Raw genomic sequence first — 14141 nt, forward strand, 5'->3', positions numbered from 1 at the left:
TTATAAAACAAAATCAATTTTTGTCAAAAATATAATCATTTTTCCTTAATTATCTTTTTACTTCAAAATGGATGAATAAAAATAGTACCTTAACGAGATTTTTGTTTGTGTGACTTACTACTACTTCACCAATGAAATTATTTGTAAAGACCTTTAGGCTTTCATATCTTCTATTACCATAATATATGTTGAATGTGATGCTTGATGGACTAATGACTTTAGTATTAGTATAAATGAATGATAACACGACAATATGATTATGTATAAGTATAATATATAATAAGGTACAACTGGACTATTTAACTGTGACAGGACACGCACATCGTATACGCACTGTACAACGGCACCTGTGAAAGTGAGTATTACATACATCAAAGGTATATATATCTCCACAAGTCTGTGGTCATGTTATATCCGTAAAGAGAGTGAGTCGTATACTTTCGTCGTATTAGTTAATTTATATAAGTACTAAGTTGTACACACGTGACAAGGTTGACTTCTAATATTAATTGTATATTTCAATAATATATACTATATTTTAATCAATATAATTTTTACAAGATGAGGGATGTCATATAATCATAATATTGTATCACGTTCTAGTTATAATAATTTTTTACTATAATATTAGTGTACTCATTATTGATTATATGTAACCGATTTTATATATTTGTATATTGTTATACTAATGGTAATCATAATCATGTTAAATAAAATAATTTTGAAAAAAGTGCTGTAAATGTATGGTCACATATTCTGGAGCCAGAAATTGTAATGTATAAGAAAACTATACTAGTTTCAATACATTATAATATGCTTTAAGAAGAAATATGAACCTTTTTAAAATCGTATTTATGAATATATATATTTTTTTTTATTATGTATAGTTACACATTCAATTGTATTTCAAACGGTTTTTTTGATATAACAATAAGCTGATTATATTTTATTTAAACAACCAAAAAACCTTATATACATAAATGTAAGCAAACAATAAATGCATAAGATGAATACATTACATTTTAATTGCATTGTAACTGATTTACAAGTATCGCAAGGTGGATAACAGGCATTTCAAAATTATACCCAGTGTTAAATAAATGATCCAAAAGTGTGCTGATTTCACTCATTCTTGTTCTTCTTTCAAGTTTATACTTTAGACATTTTGAGACCAAAGATCTGTTATTTTTATTTTTGGAAACTTCAAAGTCAACTTGTAAAATATTTATGCAAAAACTGAAACACATTTTGAATGCCAATTCAAACGCTTTATCATCCCCGTATAAAAGAGATCCTTTAGTTATGTTATTCAAGCATTCTACTATATAATCCCATAGAGTCATTTCCCCAATATTATTCCTATATAAACTGAGCAGTAGTTGTTCATACTCTTTATCCATGTATTCAGCACACGGTGGATGCAGTTTGAAGTTTTTATCAAGAACACAATAATAATCTTCAATTGTTTTAATGTCTTTGCATTCTAACATTTTGTTGATTAAGAACTTCATTGTATCTGTGTTGAAATAAGTTGTTTTTGTTATGTACATTTTAATCTGTCTTAAGTGGTTTGGCCCCTGATTAGCAGCTAACTCAGCCAGGTTACTACTGAAAGGAACTGCAATGTCAGAGTGAGCGTCTTCCGGTATATTTTTTTTTATGCACTGACAAACTGTGAGCAGATGCTGGGCAGGACTCAATCCATCTAATGATGTAATATATCTTATTACATTTTTATCCTTTAAAATGTTCATGGTGCCTAATTTGAAAAACAATAATATTAGTTATTAATTATTATAGCATGGTTAGTAGTAATATGATGCTTTAGTTCAAGTGTTAAATTACCTGGTAAAAATGTCTACAATATAATAGTTTCAAGCTCGTACAATTCAAAATATTGGAAAAAGTTGAAGCGGATCTGAACAAAACATAAAAATGTAGCATTAAATGAATTATAAAAACTATCAATCATGGAAAATATATTTGGTGGTGGTTAGTAATTAATTATGGAAATGCGTCATTTAAAATTAAAGTTCAGTCCACCACTGAGCACAATTACATAGTATTACGATTTTAGTATATCTTAAATTGTGATTAGTACATATTACACATGATAACATAATTATTATGTGATACATATCATTTAGTTAGGTACTCAATCTTAATTCAAGGTACACATTACATACCTAATATATTCTTTTGTTTGCCGCAAACCATAAAAAAATTTATAGGATTCCTAGTATAATACATCTCATTGCCTACCTATTTCTGTTTGTTAGCGCTCTTAAATTTTATATTCATATTGTAAATATTTCCCACCAATCAATAGGAAACATTTTCGTTGCTGTACACATTTTTTAAACTTACATTAATAGAAGAACACCTCTGTTTTAATTAAAACAAATTTTTTTAAACTTAGGTGGAGATTTCGGGGTTTGCTTAACATAAGCATATGTTTTATTATTGGTTCACTTAGTGTTGCAGTACCGCATAGAAATTAAAAACTATATTTAGTTTATTGTAATTAGTTTGCAATTTAAATTATAGTATACGGGCAGGACATTTGGTGGTCGAAACCGGTGTAAAACTATGAAGCTTAATTTGTAACATACGCTAAGAATTCAATCAATAAAAATATAATTTATGGTTAGCGTTTTACACATATAGGTATCTAAATTTAAGATGTTATAAATAATATAGAAAAAAGGTCATGGGGTAGGATTCTACCCCCTCATCAACATGGTAGCATTGCCATGTATAATATCATGAGTAAACAAACTAAAATATATTCAGGAAGCACAAAAATGATCACCTTGAACTGTAGTAGTCAGTATTCAAGTAATGTGGTTTGTCGACTGTTGTCTGTGTACGGCAATAATAATTAACTATAAAATGTTAAGTTTCTAGAGTAAACATTTTGACCGAATAAGTTAATAAGTTACAAACAAAAAAAAAATTACTAGTTAAGAGGACGTCGCGCCCGCATGTGTTGTCTCCGTCTTACACAAGTATGGCATAGCAAATTTTCGTTCATAAGTTTCAATAGGGTGTGCTCAGTTTTAATATTAGAGTGAATTGACCTATTATCAAATTTTTAAGTAACAACATTATCTATGTGTTCTTTTGATGATGTTTTACGATATTTTAATTTATAAGTTTAGTTTGTTATGAATAGGTAAGACATTAATTTTTGAAAATGCTCATAATTCACTTAAAAATTTAAATATTGTAAAAAACCAATGAGAGAACACAGATAATGTTTTTACCTAAAATTTTGATAATAGATCGATTCACTCTAATTTCAAAACTATTGAAACTGGCGAACGATATTTGCCATGTCGTCCGTGTGTAAGACGAAGACAACACATACGGGGCAACGTCCTCTAGAGTTAAAAAGTTTAAAAAAATTAACCTTTGGTAATATGTCACACAAATTATTAGGCATAAGATGTTTGCGGTCTTTGTTCATGAACGCGCACGGGATTAATATAAGACAGTTAAAAACAAAATAAAAAAAATAAATGGGAGTGATATTATAATACTGACATTCCTATAGTATACGATTGTATTTATACTTACTGCGTACGTATTACCTGACTGACGTGATAAATATATGACACGACGAATGTTAGGTATAAACAAATACTATAATATGTAGATACTATTATAGTATTTGGTATAAAAAAAAACTGTTATTATATCTAATTTAGCGTCAGAATCATAGATAATAAAGAATGGATAGGCCACGCCTATGCTTATAACATTTATAGGTGCCGTGTTCCTAGAGAGCAGCTGATATCTTCTACCCATGGTTTAAGATATACAACCGTGCTTCTGTCTCATAAAGGTGCCTGTTATCTCAACTTGTGTTATCACTTGTCTTATTGAAAATCTAATATTTTAGCCCGCAAATATTTGAATTCAAATTTCAAGTGTTTATAGATAATAAAGATTCTTTATTATGTATGGATAATGAATAAATCATAATTAATAAAATTATTACCTATGGTGTTAATCGACTGAGTACAGACTAATTTTATTATTATTAAACCGTATATTACCCATAACAACTGGTTACATCTTGTGCGATTTGTGTATTTGTTTTGTAAAATATCTTCATTATATGGTTGTACAAAATGGTTCATCGGTGTGTTGTTTGTGGAACCAATGACAAAAATGACACAACATTATCTTTCCATTTGTAAATATTTTTTAATTAGTGGGGTATGCACTCATTTTATGTATGATATAACCCATTATTCAACTAAACAAATTTATATTTATTATAGCTTTCCAAAAAATGATTTGAAGAGAAGTATGTGGATGGAAAGTCTTAAATTGCAAACCGTTTTAAATTGACATCGTGTGCGTTCAAAGCATTTTAAGCCACGGTGTTTTAAATATGCAACTGGCCTTAAAAGAACACTCTGGCCAAATGCTGTTCCTTCTTTAGACATAGATATAACTGAGGTGGTCATTGTAAATCTTCATGACGAAGAAAAACTAGAAAATGACTATTTGCTTAAAAAGTAACAATACAATAAATTATTCAATATACAATCCTAAACCTTTGATTGTTTTATGTATAGTTCAATAAGTGATTCAACTAAAGACATTTTGCCTAGTTGTAACGCAATAACATATGAATTAGCTACATGTGAAACTATTGCTATTCCTTCTTTAGACCAAGATACAACTGAGGTGGTCATTGTAAATCTTCATGACGAAGAAGAAGAAGAACTCAAAGATAACTATTTGCTTAAAAAGTAACAATACAATAAATTATTCAATATACAATCCTAAACCTTTGAATGCTTTATCTATATTTCAATGAGTGATTCAACTAAATTAGGTTCACCTAGTTATAGTGCAAGTACAAATGAGTTACATACTTGAAGCCCAATTCGAAGTCCATTAGATAGAAGGTAAACAAATTTCTAATATGTTATTTGATATGTACAATTTGGGTCAGATTAAAATAGTTTTACTATATTTAATGCCTTATTTTAATTTCAGTCTGTCAGATTGTTTAATAATTGAAACACAAAAAAAAAACACAAAAAATTTGGAATAACACTTGATTTGGTGATTTATCCGTCTGTAGTTTTTTAAAACCAAGAAGGGCGGCCAGAAATTTCAAAATACTAAAATCCACTGTTTTGAACATTCGATATAAAAACAAATTGTTAGCTCAGAAGAATCAAAGATTAAATAAAAAAGTTCTTTCGCTAAATGGTATTCTTGGTGAATTAAAAAAAAAAGATTTAATCTCAGATACTGCTGCTGATAACTTGAAGGTACCAAATGTGTATTGCTTATTGTGTGTATTATGTGTATTATATAATGAAACCTTCCCTAACGGAGGTTTTCTTGGGAAAATAACGGATAACATTTTGACGCCCAAGAGTGCCAGTATTTAGAGGTTTCACTGTATATTAATATTATTGTAATACTCTATTATTTTTAGATTCTGAGCGAAGCGATGAGTGTATTGATTTTACAATAATGTGTCGTTATTTTATAATTTTTATTTTTTTCTGTCATCACCTTTTAGGACAGTAAAACGTAAAAGTGCTTGGATTTTCCTCAACAGTAACTTTTCTGATAGAAAAGTGAACCTAGTTGGTTACTCAGTAGTTTTCAAAAGATCCGTGAAAAACAAAAGAAAAATTAAGGAAATACGTGAATTTTTACGCAAAATTTTTTTTTGAGAAAATTGATTTTGGTTTTTGGTACAACTCTAAAACAAATGATCGTAGGTACCTACATGAAATGTTAACTGAATGTTTATATAAGCATTTTCTATACACCATAACATTTTCTAAATATGTATTTATTATTTTCAGCTGTTTACGTACATTTTCAGTTTCCATTTTTTTAGTTTTTTTTTCTATAAATATTAATTAAATTTTATTTGTTGGTTAAAAAAACTTGAAAATTTAATAGAAGGTTCCTAGGTTATTGTTTCAAAAGCCGATGAAAAAAATTAAATATCCTAAGTCACAGTTTTTATTTATAAGCGTTTAAAGTTCAAATCTTGACAAAATACGGAAAAATCACGATCATTAGCAAATTATTTTGAGTTGAAAATTCATAAAATTTTTTTTAAATCTAAGATTTGAAAATGTAATACAAGATTACCCAAAGTTTATCTACCTTTATCAAAAAAAAAATGTCTACAAGAATTCAAATTAAATTTCTAATGAGCGTTTGAAATTCATATTTTTACAACATTTGATAGTAATTTGACTCTTTTTGAGCTGTTTACTGACACTGTCAGTTTTAAATTTTTTATTTCTTCAAATAACTTAAAATCCACTCATATTTTTCTTTATTTTCCCAGTTGAGGTAATTTTGAATATTTCAGAAAAATATTTTGTTTATTACGGATTTTTGGTTTATAATAAATGTTATAAGTTCGCAGAAAATAGAAAATATGATCAGAGAAAAAATAAGATATATTTACAAAGAACTTCGTATTTATGTTTAAAGATAAAAACTAATATATTGTATTAATAAGTTACTTATAAAATAAATATACTTATTAATATAACTAATATAAGGGTAACATTAGTCGACGCATGAAGACATCGATGCCACGAATTATATTCATAAATCATATTACCTATTTGTTAAGACCGTAACGCATACCTCGCCACCGGCCGGCACACGCATACACTCACACACATATCTGTTACCTGTTCGTCCCTATATTATTGTTTTTATTTTAGTATAATTGTCCGTGTCAGCTGTGAGTTATATAATATTATGTAGATTAGAAAAGCCGGACGAGCCGGTACGTGTAGCACGGCCGCCCAAGATGTCACCAGTCCGTTACGTAGTGTTAACGTAGGACTATAATTTTTACGTGCGAAAAGCGCCGTTCTTTTTATATTATTACAATATACTATATTGAAAATTGTGAGCGCGAATCGCCATCCTTGTATTTTTATTAATTCATCTTTAGTGAGCGCTAATCGCTACTAAAGTAGGTATTATTATAATAATATATTGCGCAAGCGCAAATCGCCAACTACTATTTATTATACCGTTGTTGTGGACGCGAATCGTCACCGAATTTGTATTATTGTCGTTAGCGCAAATCGCCACGAAGACTTATTTTATTTATTGTCGTATATTATACATAATTTGCAATTATTGTAACTTGTCAATAATTATTGTATTGCTCATAATTTATTGTGTTAACATTGTATAGTGATTAGCTACAGGACCAGCTGGCCAGTCTGCGCTCCACGACCTGTGAGTTATTTATTGTTATTATATATTTTATATTACAGCTCAATTAGCTTAGGGATGCCATACGTCCCGTATTATACGGGAACGTCCCGTAATTCATGACAGTGTCCCGGTGTCCCCGTAACAGATCCAATATCGTAAAAATGTCCCGTATTATAAAATTCTCGTCCCGTATGTCCCGTAAAAATAGAACACATTATTGTTTAATATTTGTACATAATATTATATTCAAAATGTGTTTTCAAATGTCAAGCCAAAAATATTTTTAACCATTGATTGACTGATAACATATTAACATAAATGTTTCCGGTCTATGCGTTCCTATCACTTACCGTTCCGTAAATAATTTGGAATCTGGTATTCTGGTTCCTAACATCAATACCCAAAGTCAAGATTGTACACGGACTAAGATATATAATATAATCTATAAATTATCCCTATAATCTTTAAATTATCTGTATAAGTTTATACAATTCTAATTTTATTATTAATAATGTTATGAAAATAACATTTTTATGTTTATTTAAATAAATAATAAGAATTAATTGTTTGAATAATGAATATTATTAATTGTTGAAAATTATTTTATTATTTTTATTTAACTAGTTATTTTTTCTTACATTGTGAAATGTTTTGAGCCATATTTTTAAATGGTTTCTTAAAAAGCATTTTTTCATAAAATAAACTGTATAAAACTTATCAGGCTGTAACATACTGGGATGGTAGGTACCCAACGTCCAACGTTTCAAACCCCCCCCCCCCCCAACCATAATTTAATTGTTTATAGTTTTGTCCCGTATTTTTTATTTTGAAATCTGGCATCCCTAAATTAGCTGCCTTCAATTATTATATTGTTGGACCACATATTTATATTATTCTTTAGCAGCTCAAATAGCTTGCCATATTATTAGTTTATTGTATTGTTGAGCCAGTAGCTTATACTACACTTTTACGAGCTTACAGCTAAAACGGCCAATATTATTATCTATCTAGATTGTTTTTATACTTTATACTTGATGTTGCTGTGATTTATATATATTACTGTTTTTGATTATTGTGTACAATACAGCAACTCATTTTTACCAGCAACCGTGTTACTCATTTATTTATTAGACTTACCCTTTTTGTCACTAGTTTTTAAGCATACACACCCACACATATACACACCTTACTCATCACCACACCACATAGCTCACTAGTATTTGCGCGGCGAACCCAACCAATTCTAGCTGAGCTATAACAGATATACACACAAATACATAGGTCGGCAACTCATTTTTACCAGCAACCGTGTTACTCATTTATTTAGTTATTAGACTTACCCTTTTTGTCACTAGTTTTTAAGCATACACACCCACACATATACACACCTTACTCATCACCACACCACATAGCTCACTAGTATTTGCGCGGCGAACCCAACCAATTCTAGCTGAGCTATAACAGATATACACACAAATACATAGGTCGGTCGGTGTGTGAGCGTTGCGCGAAGTCCTAGTGGTACCGGGCGCACGGTCTATATTTGTATCGTCCCGGCCCGAACACTATTCATTACTCATTAGTTTTTATTTTTTTTTTATAAGTACAATAATGATTTTCATAGATTCTTTGAATATTAATATACCTATTAATGATGATTACTATTCAAGTGATTATCATTTATTTTATTAAATAATACTTCATAAATTCATTTTTTTTAAATTCTTAACTTAACTTATTAATTGAATTTCAGTTAACAGCATAATTTGTTAACTTAATTTTAACTTATTTGATGTATTAAAAGTTTCTATTGACTTGACTTTTAATTTAATTGAAAAAAAACTTAACTTACCTAACTTAACAAAGTTAAAAAATATCATTAACCTACTCAGCCTTGTATAAAAGACAAAATATTGTTTGCGACTGACTGTGTCTTTTATACATTTCTAAACTATTTACTGTTCATTTCAAAATCAAATCATTTTGAGGTAATTGTAAAAAACAGGGCTTGAAACCGTTATTAATTAATTTATTTATTTGTTAACGGGCTGGGCCCTATTCAACAGTTTAACATAATACAATAATACATAATTTAAAATAATTAATACAATGACATAATTAAATATATATAAGATAATAATTACAGAATAATAAGTATAATAATGATAATAAAACAATATAAAAATATATAATAGTAAATGTATCAGAATAATTTTAAGAAGTTATTATTTATTACACCATTAGTAGCTACAAACGTATAATTATTTATCTAGCTAAAATAATATTATTATAGTTCATACGTATAACGGTACCTAGTCATTATTTATAAATACCGGTAATCGGTTAAAAAATATTACGTTATTATAACGTTTTATGTTAGCTGAAAAATTGTCATGGTAACCGATTATAGTTTCCCCATAATATCGGGAAATTACCAGTTTTCGGTAAAAACCGGTAACCGGTTTCAAGCCCTGTGAAAAACCAGTAAACATAGTGTACTGCTCACTAAGCATAACCTCATGTCATCATCCACATAATAATAATATAACATACCTTGTTCTTATACAAGGTATATAATAAATCTTGAGATTTAATGAAGGGTTTATAATTTGTAATTTTACACAGCTATTTTATTTTATTTTTATATTTTTGTTTACGGATATTACTCCATCGGCGAATAACATAATCAACATAAATACATAATATACCTAATAATATGTACGGCCAGGTTAAAAAAATCTATGCATATTCTCGTAGTTACGTAATACAAATTTCAAATATATAATGATGTTCCCGTGGTAGTCTCATTCAAAATATGGTTCTGAGAGGAGGCGATATGGATATTACGTTCGGGTATTTCAAACATGGACTATATAATATCCATTGACACGGAAATGTGGTATTAATCAGTGGCGTGACGAAGGACTTTATTTGAGGCACGTGTCTCAGCTTTAAGGGTGGTGGGTGTCCTGGAGACTAGGAGCATTTTCAAATATAGTAAATAATTTATTAAGTACACACTAAGACAGTAAGACTGAGCCAATCATTTTCAGTTACCATTTACGTAAATAAGTATAATTATTTATAAATAAGTATTTATAATTACTAATATCAATTATTGTGCCTCATAAGTTAATGAAGTTCACCACGCCACTGGTATTAATCATTTAATATTAAAAAGGGACGTCGGATATATGAACGATATCGGGGAATTTGTCAACACCGAAAATCATACCAAAAAATTAACTTAGTTCTTTACAAAGTGATAATACTATGTGTCATCAACATTAATTTGTAGGCAAAATCAACAAATAATAATAATAATATACAATATAATACAAACACATTAGGTATCTACTAATGTATAAAACATTATTTTACTTTGAAAAAAACAGTAACTACATCAATAAACTGCGTTGATATTTGTGTGGTTATAATATTGTAGACCAAACATGAAATGTTTACTAATCAATCTTATTGTTTTTGTAATTGCAGTTGTTAATTCGGATACAAGTAAACCGTTGTTTCTACCACAATTACCGAACGTATGTACCTAATTAGTTATAATATGGGTCATTGTGTCAACATAGCAACCGCCGCATTGTACGAAAATAATTTTAAAACAATTTTATATTATTCTTTAGGGATTCACCTAAATAAATTCCGAATGCAACTAACAAAGTAGGTTAGGTCTTAATCTATTTTGAATCGATTGAATGGAGTTAATTTTGTTTTGAAATTCCAAAGTGGCGGGTAAGCAAGTTCTCAGCCCCCCCCCCCCCCCCCCCACACTTTCATGTTGAATAACTTTGGAAAGGGTTGAACACAAATGATGGGATTAAAAGGGCAAACCAGCACAAACGAAAATGGGGGAGTGGGGGACATGAAGCTCATTGAGCCGGAAATGTGGTATTTTTTTTAATATTAAAAAGTGATATCAGATTCATGAACGATAATAGAGAACATTCACTTGGACTGTCAACAAAACATGGAAATCATACCTTATAGTTAACTTAATTATTTAAAAATAATTGATAATGCTATGTCAACAGTAATCATATTATATAAGCATTATAAGCAATGTCAATAACTAATTATAATATACATACACATTAGATACCTACTATTGTACAAATAAATATTTTACTCTGAAAAACCTAGAACAACCAATTACCGACAACAATATACTGCGTTGATATTCTCGTGGTTATAACTTTATAGATAAAATATGAAGTACCTACCTATTTACTAATCGATCCTATTGTTTTTATATTTTTTGTTAATTTGGATACAATAAAACATTTGTTTCTACAATTCTACCGCAATTACCGATTGGAAATTAATAATTAGGTACATGTTTCAAAATATCAGCCACCACATTTTACCAAAAGAATGACTTCTAAATCCATGTACGTCATTACGTCTGCTACAAAATGCATTTTTCTTAATTTTCTATTTTCTATTTTTTATATATTTATTTCTTTCTATTAATAAAAGTAACTACAGGAAATTAATATTATTGGCTTATCAGCGATCCTCAAGCGCTCCTAGGAAAAACTAATGCCCGTAGACATTAAAAAACATATTAGGTATGCGTCAAAACTAAATACATTTTTATCCATACATTTAGGCAGTATTCTTTTGAATAAAAATTTCGGTGTGTAAAATATTAATTGAAGTTAAATATGTCTCAAAAAGGTTTTTTTTTATTTATTACAATTAAAATGTTTTAAATATTGTGCATGCTTTTACAAGTTTCCGATTACAATTTAATTACAGTTAGTTATTGATTTTCTGTTATTATACAAATAGAATATAGTATATATAAGGCTTGTAGATAATTTTAATGAGGTTTATGAGTTCTGCGTGTATAATAAATGTAAATTAAAAATGCTCATAACTCACCTTAAAACTGAATTATCGTAAAAAAAACTTCCAACGGAACACAGATAAGGTTTTTACCATCAAGTTTAATAATAGGTCGATCCACTCTAATTTTTAAGCTAACAGCATAAAACGTGAATTTCTGAGCGTAAATTTGTTATGTTACGCGTTTGTAAGACGGAGACAACAAATGCGGAAGTGGCGTCTTCTTAAGTAATTCAATCAAAAATATGTTGGTATTATACTATTGTGTTTAATGTTTATATTATTTTTATTTATGACTTATTCATGACTTCAGTCCAAGAATTTCCCAACCACATTTTGAGTGACGAACAAGCTTTTGGTGTCTGTAAATATGAGTATTATCCTTCCGACCACCAATAGAATATTTTACAGCCAAGTTAATTTCAATCTATAAAAAAAAAAAAATTGCCAACAATTTGCATATATTCCCAAAATCAAATGGAGCAACATAATACAATAAAATTCAACAACTATTGTTGTTATTGTATATGTACTACTGTGCAACTATTGTGCGTACTTTTTGTGAACTAGGTACCTATCTGACAACTTTGTAATAATATCATAGATGATTTAATAATTATAACAACTAAATTTACTTCAAGAGAAAATGTACAATTTAGTAATAATAATAACAACTATACTTACGTCAAGAGAATCATCAATCGGTTCAAAATAAGTTAAGTAGCCTTCGATTTCTCTGGTGTTGACAGACGTTTTGCTTAGGTATACATTAAACTTAAGTCGCTCATTCGACGATTCACAACGTCACAATGCTAAGACTCTTACTCGCTATTCACCCTAAACAATAATATAAAATCTGTTTAAGCTGAATCATATTACTTAGGTATATAGAATTAGAGGTCATTATTTTGGTACAATGTAGTGGTTGTTTTATTGACACATAGGTATACCTAATTAAATACATACAATTGGCACATATTTTTTTTATTTCCAAATTTAAATAGTTAATTAAGAAATTTACCATTTTTTACTATTTGAAAGTTGGCCATACTTCTTTCAATTACATTTAGTCAGTTTTTTCTAATGTACTATTTTTTGTGGTACCTAGCAAAAGTACCCTTATTTGCAGTAGTGGATCTAGGACTAAAATGTTGGGGGGGGGGGGGGGGGGGCTGAATCGAGTTGGTGCATTCAGGAGGTCGAAATTCCCAATAGTTTTCAAAAGTGCCGGAGTCATAGGATTCTATTACCCCCCCCCCCCCCCCCCAAGCACCATGGTAAATATATCCTAGTATATTTTTATACTATGTTATTTTTAAATGGGGGGGGGGGGGGGGGTAAAAATTGCCTGTTACACCGGGAAAAACAAAATAAAAATTAAATAAGCGTTTGAAGTTCAAATTTTTACAACATTTGATATTTACTCGATTTCTCGTGTAGCGATTTTCTTATTTTGTTGTTATTAAAAACGAATAACTGTAGACACTTGAGATATATACCATAATATGTTTATTTTATTAATTTCTATACGACAATATTTTCCAAATATTTTGACTTGTTTTGAGCAGTTTAAGGACAATTTCAAATTTCAACGTATTTAGTTATTTTCTTTAACTATCAATAAAATTTTATTTGTTTGGTCAAAAAGCGTCAAAATTTAATACAAGGCTCCTGATATATTTCTTAAATAACAGTTAAAAAATATTAAAATTTTATTACACATTGGCACATTTTTTTTTTATAAGCATTTGAAGTTCAATTTTTGACAATATTTATCAAATTTAAAATTTAAAAATGTATAAAATGTTCAACTTTTATAGCTAAGGATTGAAAACATACAAAAAGGTTCCACGTAAGTAGGTTATTCTGTAACCAAAAAATCTCAAAAATATAAATCACGGTTTGTTTTTTAATAGTTGTTTTATGTTTAGTTTTGGATGAAATTACATATTAAATAACCTAGAATAACGATTTTAGTTATCTTGTTGTAGTTTTATAATATTGATTCAACTTACCAGCTTCCGTGTTAATAT

At 28.9% G+C, this 14141-nt stretch overlaps 1 protein-coding gene across 2 annotated transcripts; it reads right to left on the minus strand.

The window, feature by feature from the left end:
• Positions 1-940: 940 nt before the first annotated feature.
• Positions 941-3699, minus strand: LOC132937261 (uncharacterized). 2 transcript variants are annotated; one of them, XM_061004093.1, is made up of 3 exons: positions 3580-3699; positions 1846-1918; positions 941-1759 (listed from the first exon to the last, which is right to left on the minus strand). In XM_061004093.1, exon 3 carries the CDS (start codon positions 1752-1754, stop codon positions 1023-1025), a length of 732 nt encoding a protein of 243 aa, XP_060860076.1. In that variant the 5' UTR covers positions 1755-1759; positions 1846-1918; positions 3580-3699; the 3' UTR covers positions 941-1022. The 2 variants fall into 2 exon arrangements, with proteins under 2 accessions (XP_060860076.1, XP_060860077.1); XM_061004094.1 differs by having other exon boundaries at positions 3594-3686.
• Positions 3700-14141: the final 10442 nt, after the last annotated feature.

Source organism: Metopolophium dirhodum, chromosome 1 (genome assembly GCF_019925205.1).
Source record: "Metopolophium dirhodum isolate CAU chromosome 1, ASM1992520v1, whole genome shotgun sequence".
In the NCBI taxonomy this organism is placed as follows: domain Eukaryota; kingdom Metazoa; phylum Arthropoda; class Insecta; order Hemiptera; family Aphididae; genus Metopolophium; species Metopolophium dirhodum.